This window comes from Podarcis filfolensis (assembly GCF_964270895.1).
Source record: "Podarcis filfolensis genome assembly, chromosome: 1".
NCBI lineage: Eukaryota > Metazoa > Chordata > Lepidosauria > Squamata > Lacertidae > Podarcis > Podarcis filfolensis.
In genome coordinates this window covers 92275037-92299354 of record NC_139604.1, presented here as the reverse complement: position 1 = coordinate 92299354, position 24318 = coordinate 92275037, and the positions used below count along the sequence as shown (strand labels likewise).

General features: G+C 43.3%; 1 protein-coding gene across 1 annotated transcript in view; it reads right to left on the bottom strand.

Moving 5' to 3' along the window:
• The window catches only part of LOC310759448 (cytosolic phospholipase A2 epsilon-like), a 47636-nt gene that overhangs the window by 8045 nt on the left and 15273 nt on the right, over window positions 1–24318 (bottom strand). Inside the window, exons 4-14 of the mRNA XM_083606715.1 lie at window positions 22853–22989; window positions 21705–21836; window positions 20025–20065; window positions 11457–11499; window positions 10408–10471; window positions 7536–7702; window positions 6429–6521; window positions 5606–5643; window positions 3956–4091; window positions 3069–3205; window positions 252–474 (exon numbers count right to left, since the gene is read on the bottom strand). Of these exons, the coding sequence (XP_083462841.1) occupies window positions 252–474; window positions 3069–3205; window positions 3956–4091; window positions 5606–5643; window positions 6429–6521; window positions 7536–7702; window positions 10408–10471; window positions 11457–11499; window positions 20025–20065; window positions 21705–21836; window positions 22853–22989 (1211 nt within the window). The remainder of the gene's footprint in view (window positions 1–251; window positions 475–3068; window positions 3206–3955; window positions 4092–5605; window positions 5644–6428; window positions 6522–7535; window positions 7703–10407; window positions 10472–11456; window positions 11500–20024; window positions 20066–21704; window positions 21837–22852; window positions 22990–24318) is intronic.

Here is a 24318-nt window from a genome sequence, read left to right as displayed (position 1 = left end):
CCAAGGAAATTTGTATGGGCTGCCATTTTTGGCAGACTAATCCTGGCTATGTCTGGCAAATTCCGGACATATGGCAGCCCTATCTTAAAGTAGCTGAATTTCATACCTTATTTATGCATTGTGTGAAAGCATACTTTCCTTTCAAACCACTGTCTTTCAAGCAACTGGGCCCTATGTGTATAAACCTCCATTTCCCCTTGATTAACCACCATGTTTCAAAATGGAGGGGAGGTGGGAAATACAACAATTACCTCATCATGTAACATGGATTCAATGACAAGCCCCCAGAGGTCTATGAATGAAGTGTTGTGTCCTTCTTCGCTTCTTTGTTTCAGTTCATTATAATAATACTTCAGTTTATCCATGGAAAAGGAGTTAAGCTTGGACTTAGTCACTTGCTTCCGGGCTTTGAGAATGGCTTCCTCCAGGTATTTCTGGGACCAATAAGCATCTTCATACAAATTTCCCATAGTCCTGAGTTTTGAAAGATACTATTAGACTGATATGCAACTAATAGCATAGAAACCCCAAGTTCAGAGAGAGACAAACTCTAGCTTTTCATAAGAGCTGCAAGCCAAATAATGTTTTCTTAAAAAAAATAATTTCAAATGTGCTTTTAGCTTATTACTCTATAAATTAAATTTGCATAGATCTGCATATGAATAAAAACAATTTTTCAGAAACAATAAGTATACTTAGATCAAAAGTGGGTAATCTTTTTCAATGCTTGAAGGCCACAAACCTCCATAAGCCATCTCCCAGGGACTGGGTGCCAGCAACGGGCATGGCCAGAGGTAAAAGTGGGAGGATCAATGGTTATAGCTCTTACCTTTGTCCAGTAGGCTACACTTCAGTCACAAAAACGTCACAGATTTCTACACACACACAAACACACACACCTTCATCCTGGCAGGCAAAAGGCTTAGATGATTCACACATGTATTTTTTTATTTAGATCAGGCACACATGTCTTATTTAACATTATTTTATTAATTTAATTCATGAGTCACCTATTTTATTTTATTTTTGGCTAAGCAACATACACAGTGAAACAATGACTTTAAAAAAAATACAGCAATTCAATCATACTACCCTAAATCAATGAACCAATCCAGTAATAGTACAACAATACTTTTTTATTGATGTTGATTTGTTTAGAATAATTTAAAAACTGCTTAATAAAAAGCCCCTCTAACAATATAAAACAATAATCAATAAACTACAGATAAAAGCAGCAAATATTAAAAACAAGTATCCATAACTAAATTATGTGTCCAGATAAGTGCTGAAACTCATTAGAGACAGGTAAATCAAATCCAGCAATCCAAAGAACAGCAACTCAGCCCAACTATTGCAGACCCTCCAAGTGTCCCTATTTTCCAGGGACATCCCTGATTTAGAGAAGCCATCCCAGTTTCTGATTTGATCCCAGAACCTCCCACTTTTCCTTAGGACATCCCTATTTTCATTGGACAAATGTTGGAGGGTATTGAGTTATCTGACCCCCCCCCCCGAGGCATCTGAAGGCAATTCTGTATAAGGAAGGTTTTTTTTAATGTTTAATGTTTTATTATGTTTTTATATATGTTGGAAGCTGCTCAGAGTAGCTGGGACAACTCAGTAAGATGTGTGGGGTATAAAAAGTAAAATTATCATCACAGAATGTGGCGTCCCTATTTTCATCAGCGAAATGTTAGAAGTTATGCTATTGTCATCATTCTGCAGATGCAGATTATTGGTGTTCAAAGATGCTAGAGATATTAAAAGGACTAAGGAAAGAGAGAGAAAAACTTTGCCTGGCATCAAAAAGATAAAAAGCTAAGCCTCTCAGGGTAGGGTATTCGATAGATGGAGGGTCACTGCCGGACAGACTCTCGTAGTGAAAGGGGCTTTTCTCCTCCTCTTCTAAGCTGTGTGATAATGGCCTATTTAGAGATGGTGCCTGCCACCTGCAGTTTTTATGAGCACTTACTTAAAAAATCCTAATCAGCTGCATTTTTGTGAATTAAAAAGTTTCAAGCCGAATGATCTAGCTGATTAATGAAAAGACGGCTTATCATATCAGCAGCAGCAGCAACTGCAAACTGGCACAGCTGCAAGGAAGCCAGGGGTTGACCACCGGTTGTGTTATTCAGCCTCAGCTGGTCACAGGGTCTTCTGAGACTTCCCACCAGAATTTCAAATGCAAAATGGCCGACCATTGCCAATCTAGGGGGTGCAGTTGTGGAGATGGACATGAGGGAGCCTATCTCCACTCAGGTCTGCCTCCACACGTTATATTCTGGCTGTGCCAGGAATGGGCAGAGCACTCAGCAATGGATATCCCATCTGCCCACCTGGTATTATCTTGGCCCTACACAAAGGTAAGCTAAAAGAGCACATGTTTGACCTTGCTGTGGAATTAATCAGATGCTGTATTTAGGACCAGGGAGGAATTTGCCTGTCTGGAGATTTTGCCTACCTCACAGGCAAACCTTCTGGCAGAAAAGCCATTGGGTTGGATCCTTAGTCTAAACTGGAACTAATGTTTATGGTACTCTGGTAAAGAAGTCTATGGGGAAAGTTTTGTCCAAAGGCCCAGACAGGGGCTAATGGGCCAAAAGGCTTCCCACATGGTGGCCTGGCAGTTCGCCCCATTTGATCTGCATTATGGGAGGGTTGCTTTAACCTAGGATTGACCCTAAAGGAGCAATGAGCCAGCAATCAGGATAGACTGATTCAGGATACATACCCAATGCTTATACCAAAGCCTGCTTATCTCTGTATTCAATAAAGTTGGGGCCATTTTAGTCCCAAGCTGTTGCCATGCCATTATTGGTTCTTATGCCCCCTGCCCCCGGTGAATCTAGGTTCGCTGTGCCTGCAAAGCTTTGTAGCCCTATATTTTTCATAAAGCGCAAGGTAAATATCAGTCATAACACAGTTATTTAAAAGGGAATTTTCTCCTGTGACCTAGGTAGCACTGGTAGCATGGAAAGCTTTATGTGTTGTCTTGAATACTGGGAGACCACATAAAACAGCAAACTGAATTGGGCATGCAAAATGTAGTGAAGAAAAGCCCTCCTTACCATGTTGTGCCAGACAAGCCTGTGAGATACGTAATGCAGTCTAAGAAATTCAGTTTCTGCAGACCCAGAAGGCTTCCATACATTGCTGCAAATGACCTGGTCCCACCACCTGTTGTCATGATTGCCACCACAGGCAACTGTTTAACACAGAGAAGCAAAGAATGAACAGTAAGCTGCTGGACCTTATTCCAAAAGTGCCATGTTTGTGAAAGAAAATAGCAGATGATCTGCAACATCGGTACTGTCATGTGCACTTAGCATTGACAGAGGTTTATAGAAGTTACCTTACATATTAAACATAATATTAGCAGTCCGGAATATTAAGTGCATTGAGTAAGGTGAAGCAAACAGCATATTGTTTCCCTCTTGTTCTTCCACTGTCCGTACAGGATACAGCTGCATCAGAAGAAGCTTTGGGTGGAACTGGGCATCTTTGCATCAATGTGTGTTCCACCCTATGAACCACAAGCCTTGATAAACCATTATAATTAAATATCTGGCATGTGATCCTTTTAAGAGAAATGGCTATGACCCAGGAGGCCAGCTTCTGGAGAGCTGACTCAGAGGTGTGGCACGGCTAGAGAAGTTAGTTTCTGATCTGTGCAGGCTCCTAGGCAACATCAGGAATAAAGTTTAATTGACCATTAACTCAGCTTGTAGTGTCTTCTTTCTTAAACAGCAGAAGGCAGTAGGAATGGACAAATCTATCCACTCTACTTTTCTCATTTTGTCCAAACTCAAATGCAAAACCCCCCTGAATTTTCCCTCCATTCCTAGGTTGCAGCCTGCCCCAAGATATCTAGCACTAGTTCATGAATGATGGAGCTAGCTGGCTACTCTAACCTTCTTGGGGAAAGAGGGAAATGAAAAGGTCCTGTGTCACCTACCTCATCATCCTGCAGCTTTTCCTTTAATTGGAGGATCTTCTTCACAGCTGTAGCAACATATTTCCTTCTCTTGGTAAGGAAATTTTGTTCTTCTGCACACAAGTCATAGGTCAGGTGCACATCTAAATCCTTTGACCTGCAATACATTGCTTTAGCATTGCTTCCAAAATCGCAATTCAGATGATTTGCATAGTTGACCTAGTTGAATATCATGAGCAGTAGTGGACCTTGGAGTATCAACTTTCAGTGGCAGCCCTGTGTGACACCAAAATTTGGCTCACACACCTCTCTCCTTCCATTCTACATCATAGTGGTGGCACCTCCAAGGTGCCCTCAAGGCTCCATGCCCAGTGCAACCAAACTGGACCAAACTGGTCGCATTTCCCTAAATCCACGATGATGCCACCTCCAACAAGAATGTAACTATGGCTCTTGCCAAGGGTACAACAATGATGAGACTGCAGGTAAAATGGAGCAGCCAGTTGTGTGATACAAAAAGCTGCTCCAAAATCATCTATACTATATTTATCTAGTCTTACTAAAGCTAATCTGACTTTTGCACCTATAGTGCAGTTACATCAACAGTGGCGGTCTTAGAGGCCCTGAGCCAGTGGCGTCGCAATGGGGGGCATGGGGGGTGGTACACCCCAGGTTCCATGCCTGCGGGGGTGACAAGAAGTCACCCCATAGGGGCTCATGGCAATGTGAGCAGCCATCGCGCCACAGCAGCCGCCTTTGGAGGAGACTCCGTTCGTGGCTGCAGCCACGAGCAGAGGATCCCAGCGCTGGCAGCAAACTGCTAAATACAGCGCATGTATGGCATTGCACACTTGTGCTGTACGTAGCGACGCTGCACATGTGCTGTATAGCAGTTTGCTGCCGGTGCTGCTCCAGCGCCGTATGGACGGTGCTGGGATCCCTCCGGCACCGCTACAGGCGTGTTCGTGGCTGCTGCGGCACTGGAGGGATCCCAGCACCGTCCGTATGGCACTGGAGTGGCGCCAGCGGCAAACCTCTATACAGCGCATGTGAGGCGGCGCTACGTACAGTGCATGCGTCGTACGTAGCGACGCCGCACATGTGCCCTGTCGTGATGCCTTCCCCGTGTGTCATGATGCCTTCCTTCGCCCCTGCCCTGAGCACTGAAAAGATTATGGTGCCCTCCATATGTAATTCAAAATCAACACCAAAATCAACACCAAAACAAAAAATACAATTATATTTTTCACGTAACTTACATGTAAGGCCCTCATGCCTCCTTCCCAAAGCCAGGTGCCTTCCTTGCCCACCTTTCAGAAGGCAGCATGAGGAGGGGGCGGGATTTTGGCATTACACAGGGTGCCATAGTGCCCAGGCCCACCACTGCTTTCTTGTGTTACCAAAACATTCCTGAAACATAGCATTTCTGCTCAGTCACAGTTAGGACTCCCCTTGCCCTGTTAATTTCATCTATGTTTAAGCGTTATAAGGTTGCCTTTTTATAGATCGGAGCAAGAGAAACTCACTCTAGATTCAGAAAGGGCAACAAAGTGTGTGAATTAGTTCCTGAATGATCTCACTTCTGACATTCAAAATCATAGTTTCCTGAGAAACGGAGAAACAAAACTGCACAAGCTTAGATGAAATGGGCAAAGAAAAACAATGTTTTACCAGTCTTTTGCCTTCACATGCAGATCAAACGTTGTGTCCTGAAAATCAAGAGAATGGGTAAAACCTCAGGCATATCATAAACTATTCTGCCCTTTTAAGAGCACAGCATGACAAACAAAGCAGTCCTGTTGTGGATCAGCTGGACTGCTACTGCAAATCTAGGCATTTGTGCTGAGACAGATAAAACAGCAACCAAGATTATGTTGGATCAATCCATCACCCTCTGTTGGATGATTTAGAAGGATTGGGTCCGGCATCATTTTCACTGTGTGTGTGCCAGCACATCTAAATCCTTTGACCTGCAATACATTGCTTTAGCATCGCTTCCAAAACACAGCAGGGGGATATCTCAGAGCCCGTTTAAGCCAGCTGTACTCAGCTTCTCTGAAGGAATAACCCAAACATCATGAACCTTCTGCTTGTTTGGGTTATTCCTTCAGAGAAGCTGAGTACAGCCGGCTTAACCTTGTTGGAAATTGGCACTGTTTACTTAATACCCACCTGCTTAACAGATTAGCAACTGAATTACATGTTCTTTGGGCCTAACTTGCCACAAATTTATCCATCTTTCTGCTAGGAAAAAGCAGAGTGATGCTCCTGAATTGGGCAAAAGTGCTTTTTTTCCTGGCTAATTATTAGGAACAGAGGAAGTTGCCTCATACTGAAGCAGACCACCGATCCATCTTGCTCACAGTGCAGTTATACGCATGTTTATGCAGAAGTTCTATTGAGTTAAAAGAGGCTTTGCAAACTGAGCTATAGCATTCCCACACTCACTGACAATTATTTAAATTAAATGTTTTCGTAAAGATAAAGCACTTACCTTTCTTAATGTTATTGTCTTTTCCATGGGAAGCTCATCCAAAGGTAAAACCACAGAGATATTACTTTCTGAGTTTCCTTTAAATGAAGCCAGCTAAAAATACACCAACAAAAATTAAAAGAAGGTATAGAAATTTAACACAAAAATTCTACATTACCCCGCGGTACAGTAACATTGACATATTTATCACAAGCTGATGTGCACCACTTCTGAAAGCTAAATGAAATTTGTGAATCCAGCCCTTGTTTTTGTTTCTGAAACCTCTAAATCCAGCTGTATACATTAAATACAATATACACACATTTTAAAAATAGAGCTTTTTCACGTTGGGGGTAACAGAGTTTGGTGACGAATCTCCCACACCCACCTTTATTTGTTTCAGTCAAACCACATTAAATATTATTATTTATTTATTTATACCCCGCCCATCTGGCTGGGTTTCCCCAGCCACTCTGGGCGGCTTCCAACAAAATATTAAAATACAGTAGTCCATCAAACATTAAAAGCTTCCTTAAACAGGGCTGCCTTCAGATGTCTTCTAAAAGTCTGGTAGTTGTTGCTCTCTTTGACATCTGGTGGGAGGGTGTTCCACAGGGTGGGTGCCACTACTGAGAAGGCCTGGTTCCCTGTAACTTGGCTTCTCGCAGTGAGCGAACTGCCAGAAGGCCCTCGGCACTGGACCTCAGTGTCCGGGCAGAACAATGGAGGTGGAGACGCTCCTTCAGGTATAAAGGAGGCTGTTTAGGGCTTTAAAGGTCAGCACCAACACTTTGAATTGTGCTCAGAAACATACTGGAAGCCAATGTAGGTATTCCAAGACCGCTGTTATGTGGTCTCAGCAACTGCTCCCAGTCACCAGTCTAGCTGACACATTCTGGATTAGTTGTAGTTTCCAGGTCACCTTCAAAGGTAGCCCCACATAGAGCACATTGCAGTAGTCCAAGTGAGAAATAACTAGAGCATGCACCACTCTGGCGAGACAGTCCGCGGACAGGTAGGGTCTCAGCCTGCGTACCAGATGGGGCTGGTAAACAGCTGCCCTGGGCACAGAATTGACCTGCGCCTCCATGGACTAATAATTATGCATTATTATCAAAGGAAACATACCTTTGACCACTGCATCTTCTTAGGTAGTATGATCTCCAAATTTGACTGATGATTCTTGATGCAGTGGAACTGAATGACAGTTCTGTTACTAGGTCTGGTGTCAGGAGCCAGAGGAATCTTCTGTGTTTCCTCATAGGAACCCTTTATTGTTAATGTCAGATCACCTTCTAAACAGAAAAAAAATGAAGCACAAATAGTTCACTTGCTTCAAAAAAAGGTTTTGTCCAAAAATCAATCTTGTCTATGATCCAGTTATTCAGAATCCTGGAAATTAAGAGGAGACCCATGCACAACAGGTAAAATGGGGTGTTGAAAATGGCAGCTTGTGATAATTCACATTTGAGACGAATTCTCTGGCCAATTCCTACAGCTCTCCTCCGATTCACCCAGACTGGTGACAGTGGCAATAAATGCAGGAATGGTGGAGAAATCTGGAAGCCTTGAGACACCACCTTTCTGGCACTTTGAACATTAGCATCCAAGATGCGAGGTATCCTAATGTTTCAGGTACAAAAGGGGAATGATGCCTCTCAGACTCTAGATTTCCTTCTCTGACACCCCCCTCCCCAGATGAGGACTTACAGGGAGCAGAAACTTGTGGGAAAGCATTCAGGAACCCCATTTCATTCCTGAATATGTTACCAGGAGTGTGAAGGGGCTTCAAAATTCAGAATTCAGCTTAAAGAAAGTAAAACACAAGCTCTTTTAGGAGGGAAATAGCTCAGTTAACCTAGTCAAATCCTAAATCAAGCCCTGAAAGATTTACCCATCACTAGTCCCCAGTGGCGCAATGGGTCAGTGTGTCTAACAGTTAATCAAAAGTTTGGTGGTTTGAGCCCCCACCCCTGTGGAGGCCTGTGGACAGCATTCCTGCATTGCAGAGGGTTGGACTAGATGAGCCGCAGGGTACCTTCCAACCTACAATTCTATTATTTAGTAATTCAATACTCGCTATATTTTATTCCCATCACCTTTAACTGTACATTAGTCTTTACAAATTTCAGAAATCTGAGCTCAAAAAAATGGCATATAACCAACAAAGCAGTGTTGATCTACAACCAAGGGAATATCATTCAGAGCAGCAATATTCAGCAGGCAATTCAGAGGGAGGGGGTTTCAGAGGCAGCCCAGGGATAAGGTAAGATGTTGATGCCCCCCCATGGCACATCTAGACTGCCCTTTTCTCTACTCAGTCTGGAGCTAGAACACTCAGTCAGATGTAAGAAAAACTGTGGAAGGATGTGAAACAACTGTAACTTGTGTGAACGGCAAGCATCAATCCTCTTACTACAACTCCTAATGTTTTCATTTGTTACCCATCTTTCACCCTAACATCTCAGTCAAGTCACAACAATTAAAGCACAAAGATAAAAACAGTTTAAAAAGAACTTATAAATCCCAAAGAGATGGGCTGGAAAATTTACATCTCAGGTATCCAAGCCAGGATAAAGAGGCGCATCTTCAGCTAAAAGCTGCATAATGAAGGTGGCAAACACACCTCTGTGCAGAAGGTGTCCTAGAACTTAGGGACTGCCATAGTGAATGCCCTCTCCTGGGCCATCACCACCCCAGCTTGCTGAGGACCAAGAGGACCTCTACCGATCTGAACACCCAAGGGGGCCTTGTTTGGAAAGAGAAGGCCTTTCAGGCATTTGAGGCCTATTTAGGGCTCTAAACATGTGAGCACCTTGAACTGGGAATGGAAATGAACTGGCAACCAATGCAGCCGTTGCATAACAGGGGTTATGTGAGATCTCAACAGAGCTCCAGCCAGTTACCAGAGCATGGAGTACGGTGGCCAAATCATCTCCGTCCCAAAGAGGCAGTAGTTGGTGACTCTTTTGGACAGAGATGATTTGGCCGCTGTACTCCATGCTCTGGAAAAAGGCACTCCTAGCCACTGAGGTCACCTGAGCCTCCAGTGACTGATTTATCCAGGAGCACCCCCAATCTGTGGACCTGCTCCTTCCAGCGAAGTGCAACCCCATCCAAAAGAGGCCATCTCCGCATTTCTCTGATGTGAGAACTCAGGACACATAACATCTCTGTCTTCTCAGGATTCAGCTTCAGTTTATTGACCTACAACCAACCCATCACTACCTACAAGCCCTGGTCTAACACCTCAACCTCCTCTCCCAATTCAGATGGAATAGGGAGACAGAGCTGGGTGTCATCTGTACATTGATGGCACTTGACTCTAACTCTCCTGATAGCAACTCGCAGTGGCTTCATATTGATATTAAATGCCATGGGGAACAAGATGGACCCTGCAGAACACCACAAGGCAACTCCCACGGTGCCAAACAGTAGCCTCCTATAAATTCTTTCTGGAGATACTTCTGCTATATGGACTACATGTTCTTGTACATTCTGCATTCACCACCAATAGGATGAATGGCATGAGCAAGGAAGCAGTACATGAAGCAAAGGATGTGTGTGGAATGTAAATGCCGGATATTCATTTGGAAGATATTCATTACCCTTCAAAACTGCCATGCGGACACAACACTAAACTGGATAAATCCCAAATACTGAGTCATAAAGACATTGTGAAATGGGTTAGTGCTATTTTGGACTGTCCACTCAAAGTACTTGAGTTTATTGAACTGTGCCACAAAAACACAACCTTCAAAGTGGCGTCAGTTGCAAATGTTTTTACTCAGGTAGGGACACCTAACCACAAAATAAATGAACACATTATCATGTGTGAAAGACATGAGCTTATCAAATTCTTCTTTTATCCCTTGAAACCAGAAACAAGTCAAGGGTCAAGAAAATGTAATAGATGTGATTATTATATATCTTCCAGTGTTTGTAAGCTATTGATTTAAAGCAACAAATACATAACGAGTTAAAGATGCAATGACCTCACCTGTGTATTGTTCCTTCAGCTTCTCAATATCCACTGTAACTTCCAAACATGAAACTTCTCGTGACTGCAGGAACAATGGGGAAATAAAGAGCAAAATGATCAATGGAATCAAATATTTGCAAACCTGCAGCATGAGATCTGACTGGTTATTCCAAATTAGTATACAAAATCCAGCATTCTGCCCCAGCCTCCTTGGTCCCTCCTAGCTCCCAGTCTTGCTGTCTTCCCAACCTTCCTGCTACTCTGCCCTTCCTTCCTATGACACACATCCCCATTCCAAACCTTTTTATTGACAACTCAACTCTTTGCCTCCTTTGTTTCTCACTCCTTCAATCTGCCAAGTAAAGGTGCATCTGGCTCGATAAGGAGGGAAACACAGAAAACCCACCTAAACCATCCATTGTGGGGACTGGACATGCCAAGGACTGAACCTGAGGCTTTCTGCATGCAGAGCATGTCATGTATTAATGTGCTACAGTCCCTCTCTGGGACAATGGGTACTCCATAGCTGGAGGGAGAGCTCTGGACCATTACATTGTCACCCAACCGGTTGGTCATATCCAAACAGCTCTCTGATGACTGTTATTAGTCCTGCTTGATTAATGTTAACAAATTACCCTACTTTCCATGTAACTATAAATGCCCAGAGAGGGTGTGATCCAGGTGGTTAAATGGCCTACATAGTTCTCATCGGGCTAGTAATTTCTAATCAACAACAAGAAGAAAAACATATGTAATTGCAAATCTCTGCAAAAAAGAAAAAACAATAATTTTAAGGGCTGATACATTCAAGTTGTGGGGTAGGAGATAGGGTTCAAATGAATAACAACAACAACAAAACCACTGGAAGGAATAGCAACTTGGTTGAAACCATTTTAACCAACAGATGTCATCTGCATTAGCTGAGCTGAAATAGGCAGAAGGAAGCAACTTAATCCCTCAGTACAGAAGCAGCACAGAGTGTTCCTTGCTTACTGCAAGACAATATGGGTTAAGGTTTGCACACAGCAGCCATTTTATAGAAAAGGACTCTGAAAATGGATAATTACCACCAAAGTTCCATTTGTAATGATGTTTTCAGGATCATCTGGGCTGAAAAACAAAATGGCAGATGAAAATATTACGGTCCATTAATATTTTCTGTGGGACCTTTAAGGCACAAAATACATTGTATTTAGTTAGGTATTATACCTTAATACCTTACTACCTATACCCTTCTCGTTGCATAGGTTTTTATAGCCAACAGGCTCTTTTGACAGATGGGGAACTGAGATGTAAAGATATATCCATTATGGATGGAAGTAAACACTGTTGGAAAAGACATTTAACTTCTAGAGCAGGGCTGGAGAACCTAGAGTCCTCCGGTTGTAGCTGAACTGCAGCTCCCATCATCCTGATCAATTGCCATGCTGGGTGGGCCTGATGGGAGTTGGAGTCCAACCACATTTGGAGAGTCACAGCTTCCCACGCCTCTTCTAAAGCTCTGGATGTTAAGCTACAGAACGAGGAGATGTGCTGCTGGTCCTCCTATAGTTCTTCCACTAGCCTCATATATGTTGTCATAGATTAGTACCGCAATGGACCCCAGAATCAGATTCACTTCAGTGTAGTAGACTTCTGAAGCAAGTCATTCAATGTGAATCCACACTGCATCATGTGGTTGGAGCTCCATGTTCCCTTGCATTAGGGACGAGAGAATTTCCAAGGCATTTGGCGGGTGGGTGGAATGGCAGGTCTCCTGACCCATTAAGACATCATGCCCTAACAATCAAAATGACCCCTGGTGTCCACCTTCAGCTGGGAGGAGGGGTGGATTCTTGCAACAGCGACTACCTGAAAGCCTTTCTTTCAGTGCCACTTAGCTCTCAGCCCCCGGATCCCCAAAGGTGCTGTCCTTCCTCCCACCCACAGCACAAATGGAGCTTAGAAACTCTCTTGATGTCAGTGTTCAATTGCTCTGCTGATCTTATATCCAGTCATTCCATCTCTGACACTGGCAGTCCCAACTGGCAGGGCCGTCTTTAGTAGATACAGCGCCGGGGTGCAAATATGTGCCCAGAGCCCCCAACTTACCACAGATAGTGTTGGGGTGGCCGTAGCTGTGCACTGCCAGCCATCGGGGGGCACAAGTCTTCCCCATGCCGCTGTGGGAGAACGATCCCCGCAGAGGCTTATGAGGGAAGCTGCACGCCTGCCAGCCTTATGGTTGGCGGGGCACAGCTGCCATGCATGCAGGGAAAGAGGAGGCCGCTGGCAAAGCCATGCAGCTCCCCCACTTGCTGGGGCACCACTGAGAGGCCAGCGCCCTGACGCAATGCACCACTAAGCCCTGTGGAAAAGACGGCTCTGCCAACTGGCTCCTTTGGTGCTCTGTGGTTTATACCAACTTGCCTTCTAATACAGGGCTGCCATGAGCTGCTCCTGATTGTGAGCCCCATAGCCCAGCATGAGGAGGTTTCACAAGTTGTAGGGAAGGAGAAAATGTCCCTTTCTCTTTCCCACCTCCTAAAAGTACTCCACTTCTATGGACCCTGAGGATTGCTACAAGCAGTTCTCAGGTGGCAGGGAGATCAGGGCCAGTCCAAGACAGTTTGCTGCCTGAAGCAGAAGACAAGATGGCACATTCCTACACGCATGCAGTTCCATGAAGAGAAGTGACTGGACTGGCAGCAGACCTTTACTTCAAGAGGAATGCCCCCAGCATTTGTCACCTTAAGCAATTGCCTCACTCTGCCTCATGGTAGGGCCAGAGAATCAGAAGAATCTATTTGCAACAGCCACTAGCCACAGCAATACAACGGACTGAAGACAGAGGTAAAAACTTAACAATACAAAATACATTCTGGAGGTTTACATCTATAATCAAATAATACATCTTATTCTAATCGCCTCTGCTAAAAAAATTGCCATTTTTGCTGTTACCTGGTTATCTTGATCTGCTAGAAGGAAGGACACAGTGGCAATGGTTGAGTAGCAGAGGACTACTACAACAGAAACACTGGCAGCTTTCTTACACCAAGTGAGACCACTACTCCAGCTTACTCTGTATTATCAAAACTGACTGGCTACAGCTCTCCGGGGAAGGCTCTCTCCCACACTTACCTGGAAGTGTCAGGGATTTAACCTTGGGCCTACTGCATGCTCTGAGTTACTAGTCTTTGTTGTGGATCCCTATCTGTAGCAACCGAAGACTTTCCAAGAATTTTTGATTTGGGGCCTGCTAGTAAGCCAAGTCCTAACATTCTAATGTTGGCAGGTCCGTATATTGGATTTTTATTTTTATTTTTTGGTCTTTTTAGTAGTCAAATGTCATTTTAGATAGCATGTGGAGTTTCAGATGCAGCCATGAATCAACTGTCTTCAGCCAAAGGAAGCAAGAGCAGCCGGTGGAGTATTTCAAACAAAGAATATTGAGGTTCATAATGTGTTCTGGCAAAATGAAATTTACACCCTTCATTACACCCCAATACTTCCAAAGTAGTGTGTAAAAGAATAGAGAGGGAGAGTCCCTTGACAGAACGTAACCTAGGACTCAGCTAGATTGGTAAAGAAAAAGTGATTTATATGCATTGAATATGCGATATAATGTACCACCAGATGGCATTATGGAGTCCCGTTTTTCTCTGTCTGGTTGCCCTGTTTAAATTTATAGCATTTAACTGAAACACTTCTTTAGTGTGTCTAGATCCAGCCCAAGTGTTAATGTTATATAGTAGCAAATTTAGCTTCTGCTAAAATCTAAAAAAGGGGGGGACACGGGTGGCGCTGTGGGTTAAACCACAGAGCCTAGGACTTGCCGATCAGAAGGTCGGCGGTTCGAATCCGTGCAATGGGGTGAGCTCCCGTTGCTCGGTCCCTGCTCCTGTCAACCTAGCAGTTTCAAAGCACGTCAAAGTGCAAGTAGATAAATAGGTACCACTCTGGCGGGAAGGTAAACGGCGTTTCCATGCTCTGCTCTGATTTGCCAGAAGTGGCTTAGTCAAGCTGTACACCGGCTCCCTCAGCCAATAAAGCGAGATGAGCACCACAACCCCAGAGCCGGTCATGACTGGACCTAAGGGTCAGGGGTCCCTTTACCTTTACCTTTAAAACTAAAAAAAAAAGGAGAAACTAATGTTGAGTGTGAATGTGTGCAACAGAAGAAAAGATGGAATCAAACTCTGATAATGCAAGGGGAGACGGTGTGAAATGTACATCTAAAATGTAAGAAGTACTGTATATGTTCTGGGAAAATAACTGGAAGTTAAATGATAAAAGGGAACAATGGGTGGCACATCATGTGTGCGGCGTGTGAAATCTCCTAGCACCATTATCAGCAGCAATTGCACAAAAAATTCCCATCTGGCTACAACCTATAAGCACTGTTCTGACAAATGTTCCCCACCCCCCCAAAAAAGAAAAGTTGCCCCAAATGCTCCAGGCAAATTTATAGTGGGACCTACTGAACACTTCTTTCTTTCATGGCTCGCCAAATGCCAGAATTATTCATTAATCTCCGACTACAACAATCCCATAAGGATTCAACTCAGTCAATATCTACAATGGCACAGATATGAAACATTTCTACCAAAATGAAATGAATGCATAAGTTGGTGTGAAGTTTGGTCTAAATGCCTGTCTTTTCTCCCGAAAAACACTTGGATGGGTTCACAAAATAATTCACCTTCACCTCGCTGTGAGAATGTAAATATTGTAAGGGACAACTCAGTGCAGTGTAGTGGTCAAATAACAGGACAAAGACTGGGAAAATTCAGGTTTAGAACTCTTGGGTCAGTTATGCTCTCCCAGCATAACCTACCTCACAGGGGTGTTGTGAGGATTCAATATGGTGGAGCATTAAGGAACGTGTTAGGCATTCTGAACTCCTTAGAGGGAGGGTGATTTAAAAACGCAATAAAATAAATTATAAAAACAGTGCCAGCGCTAAAACAAATATTTAAAAAACATAGACGAATACTTTACTAAAAAGAAAAAAGCATACAAGTTTGATTTTTCTTCATAGTCAATGTTTTAATATATATCTTATACATTTTATACATTTATTTACATTTTTCTTTAGCTTTTTTCCTTTGTGGTTTTCACGTAGGCTTCTTGCTGTTCTAGGAATACATAATCGTGCTCAGTTTCAAATCTGTTGGGAAGAGAGAAAAGTTAAATTAACCACCCATAGGCAGCATGTCCACAAAGATCAATCTTTAGGAATCAAACTCCCTCCTATGAGCCCAGATCCATGAGTAGGGCTTTCATGGTTTCCTCATCCATCTCCACGGCAAGAAGATGCCACAGAAGGGCTGGTGGGAACCACAATATTCACATAATACAAGGTGAGAAGTTTGTCTTCTATGCCTTGTTACATACCCTTTAACCTTCTTCTCTCAGTCAAATGCCCCAAAGTGGGGAAAGGATGCCTTCTGGTATAGACATGCCCGATAAATTACTTTTAGGAATGTGAAGCGCCATTTGCTTCTTCGAGAGCTACAAAAAGTTTATTAACCTCGAATCCTGTGCTCCGTTAGAAGCCAGGAGGCCTAGGGATATCGATACTGCGAATCCACCGGATCCAGCGTGTTCCCGTCGCTATAAGGCCTCCTTCATTACCACCACCATGAGGAACAGGAGGAGGAGCAGTAGTACGCGCAGCAGCAGCAACCCGGGGCTGTCTTTGGACCCTATGAACAAACAAGAGGAAAAAATGCTGTCACTTGTGAAACACGACAAAGCAATACAGGAAAACAAAAACACACCAATGGAGTAACTTAAGAAGAAGAGGAAGAACTTACCTCCTCAGTCCCTGCCTGCTAGGGCATCAGTTGCCTCCTTTAGGCAGATCTGGCCTCCATGTGGAGACTCAGTGGAGGATGGCAAAAGCATTCCATGACTCACCCCTGTGTAAAAAGGTAAAGGACCCCTGGACGGTTAAGTCCAGTCAAAGGCGACCTTGGGGTTGCGGCGCTCATCTCGCTTTCAGGCCAAGGGAGCCGATGTTTGTCCACAGACAGCTTTCCGGGTCATGTGGCCAGCATGACTAAACCACTTCTGGTGCAACAGAACACCGTGACGGAAGCCAGAGCACACAGAAACACCGTTTACCTTCCCACCACAGTGGTACCTATTTATCTGTTTGCACTGGCGTGCTTTCAAACTGCTAGGTTGGCAGGAGCTGGGACAGAGCAACGGAAGCTCATTGCGTTGCACGGATTCGAACTGCCAACGTTCTGATCGGCAAACTCAAGAGGCTCTGTGGTTTAGACCACAGCGCCACCCCCTGTGTACAGCTGCTCCAAGTGGTCAGAGGAATCATGGCATCTGGCTCAAGCATGAAGTTCATACATACCTGCTTCATAACATGATGCTTCCCAGCTTGAAGCACTCAGCTTGTGAACTGAGCACTTTGTCCCCCAAAGTTCTTCTCTGGCTCAGTAAACTTCTGGACATGTGTGCCACAACAATAACTACTCAATAGAGATATCAGGAGTCTGAGATGCCGCTGAACATGCTCACAATAGAAACCCAAGTGCCTTGGGCCTTGTGGCTTCCAGGGCTCCTGGACATCCCTACTGAATCCCTGCTGCTGCCATTTCAGTGTCCCAGAAAGGAATAGCCATTGCTCCCATTGCAGCAAGGTCCGTGAAGGGAAAGGGGCAGAATTCAGGAATTTACAGGTGTGGGAGAAGATGGGAGGAGGAAATGGCATTTTGACCCATTCACACTCCCCATGATGTTATCAGAACTGCAGCACAACTTCCACATATTGGTACTGAGCCCAGAAAAATGAGATGTGTTAAAATATACAAATTGAGCTGAAGAGAGTTCACCCATCACTAATTTTGTTCATGGACCACGTAACACCCATAGCAAATACTGATGTCTCAAGAAGAAGAAGAAGAAGAAGAAGAAGAAGAAGAAGAAGAAGAAGAGAGGAGGAGGAGGAGGAGGAGGAGGAGGAGGAGGAGGAGGAGGAGGAGGAGTTTGTATTTGATATCCCGCCTTTATCACTACCCGAAGGAGTCTCAAAGCGGCTAACATTCTCCTTTCCCTTCTTCCCCCACAACAAACACTCTGTGAGGTGAGTGGGGCTGAGAGACTTCAAAGAAGTGTGACTGGCCCAAGGTCACCCAGCAGCTGCATGTGGAGGAGCGGAGACGCGAACCCGGTTCCCCAGATTACGAGTCTACCGCTCTTAACCACTACACCACACTGGCTCTCAGAAAGAAGCGCAGCTGCAATGCTGTAATGTACACAAACACACCGACAACTGTTGTTAAATTCAAAATTTCACCATTTTTTGGTGCCAGCAATTCTACCCAGGCATTTCATGTTGACATGCGATTTTAGTAGGTGTAAATGTTTTTAAATGAATCATTTTATTTGTTATATTTTATTTTCTTGTATCTTGTTTTTAATGTTTGTTTCTTATTGGTACTGTCTTGTAAAGCACTTAGAGGCATTTTGTTTGAGTAAGTGGTATACGTATTTTGTTAAGTAAAAAAAAATTAATGTTAACTACTGAATCAGTCGATTTTGTTATGGTTGTGATGGCATATAACACCAAATGTAAAGGTAATTTCCAATGCCGGGTATGTAGTGATGGGGAGAGAGAGAGAGAGAGAGAGAGAGAGAGAGGAAAGAGAGAGAACTGGCTGTACTTGGAACAAGAAGTTCCCCTTTACAAATCCACACATAAAATTCCCAGAAAAATGGCATGGCATACAAACTGAGTTGTTCCAATAGAAATTATTAAACCAAAGTTAAAATAACACCACCTGCTTAAGAGTTAGTGATTCCTTCCAACTCTATGATTCTGTGATGAGATGTTTCAAGTGATGTTTAGCGTTCATGAACCACACTGAGCTACAGTGGTACCTCGGGTTACAGACGCTTCAGGTTACAGACTCCGCTAACCCAGAAATAGTACCTCGGGTTCAGAACTTTACCTCCGGATGAGAACAGAAATCACACAGTGGCAGCACAGCTGCAGCAGGAAGCCCCATTAGCTGAAGTGGTACCTCAGATTAAGAATAGTTTCAGGTTAAGAACAGACCTCTGGAATGAATTAAGTTCTTAACCCGAGATACCACTGTACTTGTCTCCAGTGGCAGATAAGCAAGGGCAGCAGAACGAACTCCCCCTGCCCTGTCTGCCTGAGGCTGCACTGCCCAAGCTGACAAAATGAGCACACCCCAGACCAGTTGCTGCCACACCATTCAAACTCCTGCTGCTGGCAGCAACTGCCTGCCTGAGCCCTCTGTGGCCAGGCCAATGCCTTGCTGAGATGTGAAGCGCCAGTGTCACCCCACCTGAGCCCCCCACTGACACCTCCTTGATTTATCTTCCCCATATAAAATGGTCAGGCCTCCTTGCATTTTGAAAACATGTATAAAGACACGGTCAGAAAAAAATCTGAAATCACACGCCCTTGTCCTTTCAGAAGGACCAGCGTCAAATCTTAGAGCCACTTCAAACATGATGAATCACTATTACATGCAAGGGGAAATGGAAAACTATTGGCAATTGCTGCTCACCTGACTACTTCGTTCACTACATGGTGTACAAGTGAGGTTAATGATTCACATTTTCCCAACCCATATAGGTAGTGAAGCAGATCCAGGAGAGGTACACATAGTGTGCTGCACTCCGCTTGCACACTTCTCCCACATTATTTGAACATATTTGGAGCATCTCTTAGACGCATGCACTCCATCTCCCAAAGCTCCTGGGACTAAGGTCATTTGCAGTTAGTGCCATTTTTAATAAACAAAGACACACAATTTAAAATATTTCCAGGTGAGTTCCCTTCCAGACATTTTTAAGACACAAAGAGTAAACCATAAGCAGAGTATAAATGGGTTCAGGTTTTATGTGTTTCATCCGTTTCTGGGATAAAAATGATATAAGGAAATAAGACACCACTATGCAGCCAGTTTTTCAGCCTGAAGAATGATACCTGATAGTGAATATACTAATCCAAACAGGGTTGGAACACACAGAGGGCCAAAGATTGAGGCCACCACAGAACCAATGTACAGTTTCACAGCCACTCTTTCAGTGGATAACATTCTCTGAATTTTAGTATAAAAAATAAAAATCTCGGGACCAGATTCAACTAAGCTATTCTGCTAATGGAAGCCAGCGCAAAGCTCCTACAAGTGCAAGAGGGCTTCTCCCACACACCTCCCCTCAAAGTGCTACCACATCATTACACCAGATTTCATTAGCATGAAAGAAATGGTTTTGAATTTGCATTTTTTAAACCTGCCATATTTTGAATTCGCGATACTTTTTTTTTCTTTGCTTTGTTTTTGTATCCTATTGTATGCTCGTAATTCAGCTGAAATGCTGATGGTAAAAAAATGAGCCTCTTTTCGGTTTCATTGAGTAATCTCAGCACAGCTAATTTCTCTCACCAAGGCAAACACACCAGCAAATAACAGATTCCTAACCCACGCAAGAAATGTGTTTGCAGCAGCCCTGCTAATCGACCATTACATCCACAGTCTCCCCAACATCTGTGTTACACACAAACACACAAGTTAAATTATAATTGCCTCTTATAGCCACACTGATGTGATTCTGCACATAAATTATAGAGTCTTGGCAATATTAAGAGTTGTACTCACATGGGCTGTAATGTGAACTCTACCTCCAACTCTTCCTGTGTCTAAAAAAAAAAATAGGAAAAAGAATGACTCCTCCCTATACAAAATCTCCCTTTCTACTTATCCATTGATAATATTTTATTTTTTGGCACTTTACCCTTCTCCCAGCTTGCAGAGAAGAAAGTAGAGTCAAGTAATGATTACGCCTCATTATCATAAGTATCATTTTATGTGTTCACAGTATTTCAATATCAATGTATACTATTTGGATGCTACAACCTTAGTTCCTTCCTGAAAACAGTCCCAGTAGTTCTCCACTCCTTTCATGCCCATGAGGAGGAGACAGGAAGCTTCCATTTCCAATTTTAAACAACTCAGTATTCCCCATGACATTCAAACTTGGGGGACTTTGATTTGTTTAAATTATGGTTAGTGAAATAAACCAGGATTTGACTGTTCTCAAGCCATGGTTTAAACAATCCACAGTTCCCAGAGTTCAGATGTCACAAGGAATACTGACTTCTTCTAAATCAGGAACAATGTCTTCCAATCTCCTCTGGTACACAAAGTAAGTTGAGAGGGGGATTGAATAGATGTATAAACATAGCAGTAAACCATGGCTTTCCCTTACATATGAACTGAGATAATGCAAGTTTACATCTGGGAAGTCACACTTGTGTATCTGAACATAATTCAATTATTCCTTCAGGTCCAGAAAATGTGTTGTTGCAAAAGTTGCTTCTAAAAGCAGTGAAGTAAAGTAGCAAGTACATCTCTTGTTTGTAACAATATAAAACACAATATTATTTTGTCATACTCACACTAAAGGATTATAATACAATTAAGCTTTAGTGACTTATTTTATAGTTCCATATTTAATAATAAAAATAAATTAACTAGACAACCCTGAATATATTGGATTTTCATTTTTCCCCACTGACAAACTCCATGATTTTCAAAGTTAAAAGGCAAAAACTTCTATGTTATATTCAGCCCAATTGTAATCTAAACTTTGAAGAGAGCTTAATTTTGAAAAAGCATTTAAGCGATAATTTGGCTATCAACATTATACATGAGCAAAATCAGCAAACAGGTTTACTCTTTAAAACGCACACAAATGACCAAATGTTGACAAAACTCAGTTTCTGTGTGCCAAAATTGCTGAGATTGGTCATTACCATATCAGCCTGTGTGCCCCGGAAATGTTATTTAAAAATCCACACATTAATCGAAATGCAATAAAGCGAGTATCTAATGCAGGGTAAAGTCCAATAATGCAATGAGCTGGTTCACATGTACTGCTAAGTCATGCTTAGCATGAATGCATGTAAGCATCCAGGCTCCCAGATAGGAAAATCCATCTGCTTTGCTCTCTCATCTGGTCCTGCTGCTTCTGCAATGCAGAGACCTAAACCATGGTTGGCATAGCACATCATCTGAACCCAGGATTATGGTTTGACTCACTTCAGACAAACCACAAAGTTTGTTAGAGGGCTACATCCCTTGGTTTGTCTTGAGGAGATAAATCACGAGCCATGGCTTAGCTCACTGCAACTGCAGAACTAGAGAACTGAGCAAAGCAAGAGTAATGTCCTTTAAGCAACAGTTTAACTTAGTGCTCCGTGGAAATTGAGCCAATATGTCACAGGCATGCAGTTGTTTCACTGTACGTATATTTCTCAGTGTAACTTCACCACTCACCGCTGGATTCAAGTTGAAGTTCACACGACTAGTTCGCCCAGTTTGCAGTTTACCGACATCAAAGAGAACTGTGAAAAGGTGGTCATCTTTGGTGAATGTATCTTCATCACAGACTTTTAGCTCCAGAATATTCTAGTAATAGAAACACATTGTGATAATAATTCTTTTTAGAAACCTGTATTTTGAGTTTCAAAGAAATGACAAATGAACTATGCAGGCTAGCGTATGCAAGTTCTGTTTCTTTAGGTCCATGAAGGATATGTAAATAAAACAGCCTATCCTTCTGGTTCCTCACTCCTAAAACTTATAGGCCTCTCCCCCAGAAGCTGTGTTTTCAGATGTCAACTGTTCTTTGCTGTTCTCTTTTCAGAAGCAGGTAAAGAGATTTTGGAGACTGCTATTTTTCTATTGTTTTATATAATTTTAAGCTGTGCTTTTATATTGTTTGAACAATGTGTTTGCTTTTATTTCACTCTGTAAACTGCCTTGTCAAGATTGCTATTGTAAGAGAGTCTGTAAGCTTATTTTAGTTTTGTTTAACAGCGTTTATAAATGTAAACTTGAAAAAATGAATGAAATTCTTAATTTTAATCAACAGTGTTGCACACTTTGGGAGTTCATCTTATGTGGGGGGGATTACTAAAGGTAAATACCCACATTTTGCCTGCATACTGCTTAAATTATTATTTTTAATGCTTTGGGTCACTGTGCTCATTCAGGGTGGAATCCATTTGGTTCCCTTGTGAGATGTTGCAGTGTGGACTGCTCCTGCTCAGGCTTCCAGCCAGCCTTCCTTCCAGGATATTCTATTCCATTACCCCTCTACCCCAATTTTCTCAAACCCCCTCCTCACCTAAAAGTTGGTATTCCATGTCTGCTGAGCATGATCAGTCTTTACTACACTGTTTTGTGGTGGGTTCCCTGTCCGTCTGTCCCCCCTCCACACACACACACATAGGTTTTTTCACTAAATATATTTTAGGGTTTCTGCAACCCTTTGAGTTCCTCCAAACCCACTGCCACTTCCCTCTTGCATGCAGATGTTGTCCCAGACTCAGAGAATGAGTTTGGGAATAGTATATAAGATTCATTTGTTAAAAGAACCTAATTAGAATGAGCAACATGGAAAAAAATACACATGGTCTCACCTTTACACGGCTGTCAATCCTGTAGCAAAAGGATTGATTCCACACTGGATTTTTACTGTTGGAAACAGTTATGGTCCGGACTTTTTCACTTGTAGCAGTTGGCAAGGATAGACACACGTAGCAATCAGATTCAGTAACTGTAGAATAAGATGATAAATTATATAGGAGTCCTTCAACACTGAAACAGATAGGGCATTACTAAGGCCTCGTTTGCATTATAAATTTACAGCAGTATCATACCACTTTAACCAGTCATGGTTCCCCCCCCCCCCAAAAAAGTAGAGTTTGTTAAGAGACCCATATTTCCCTCCCAGAGCTACAGTACAGTTTCCTGGGAGGGTGGACTGTCTGTTAAACCACTTAGGGAATTGTAGGTCTGTGAGGGCAATAGGGAAGGGTTCTGGAGTCTGACTCAGGGGATGGGGGGTAGTGTTTGGTGGGGACCGGTACCAGCCAGGAGGCAAGAATCAGAGGCAGGAGGCAAGCTTCAGAGCTAGAGGAAGAGGAGGAAAAGGCAGGCCAGGCAAGTGAAGGGCTGGGTGCTTCCCCACCCTCCCCTGCACCACTGTCTCCCAGAATTAGGAAGGAACTGAAAAGGGATGTGCAAAGGAAGTTTCCAAGCACACAGCCCATTGGCAGGGAGGTACATAAACTGGTGGGGAGGGCTGGCCCTGTTTCCACAACTGCTCCATAGAGCACAGACCTGGAAATAGCTGCCTAACCATTCAGTAGCATAGCGTGGGTTGCCAGTGTCCAGGGCTGCGCAGAGGAGAGAGTAGGAGGGACGGAAATGGAGGAAGTTAGCATGCACATTCAACTGTCTAACAGCATCCACGTCACCCGGGAGAGAGCAGCAACAGAGATAAGAAAATAAGAGTCATTCTATTGACTGGAAAGGCCACTTCCTGGTTCACATGGAGAAGCAGCTTTCAACAGAGCCCGGCATTGGAAGTGCACAGCTGTATTGAGGCAGCACTGGGTGTTGAAATTTTGTGGCCCTAATAATTTTGAGCCTGAGACAACTGCCCTTTTGCCATCCCCATGCTACACCACTGTAGCTCTGAGCCCGGCTTCGGCTGGGGAGGGCGGGATATAAATAAAAATTTATTTTTATTATTATTATTACTACTACTACTACTATTGGTGTGCGTATATATCCAGAGCTGTAGAAGTGACTGTGTTATCTTTGATAATAGATATTTCACTATCTGCCTTGTGCATTCCTCTGGCTGAGAAGCACCCCTGACAGGGAGAATCAAGGCCTTCTGGGGTATTAAGGCTGTGAGCCCCTCCATCGTAGGTTCAGGTTGTATATATATGTAAATAAACCACATATCATAAAGACACCACAGTCGCCGCTGTCCATTATTCTGAAGAAACCAAATCTTGGGTAATCTCACACCACACAGAGATTGGGGTGGCGTGTAACAATAATGTCCAAACTAGCCAAAATTCCAGTGTCCTTA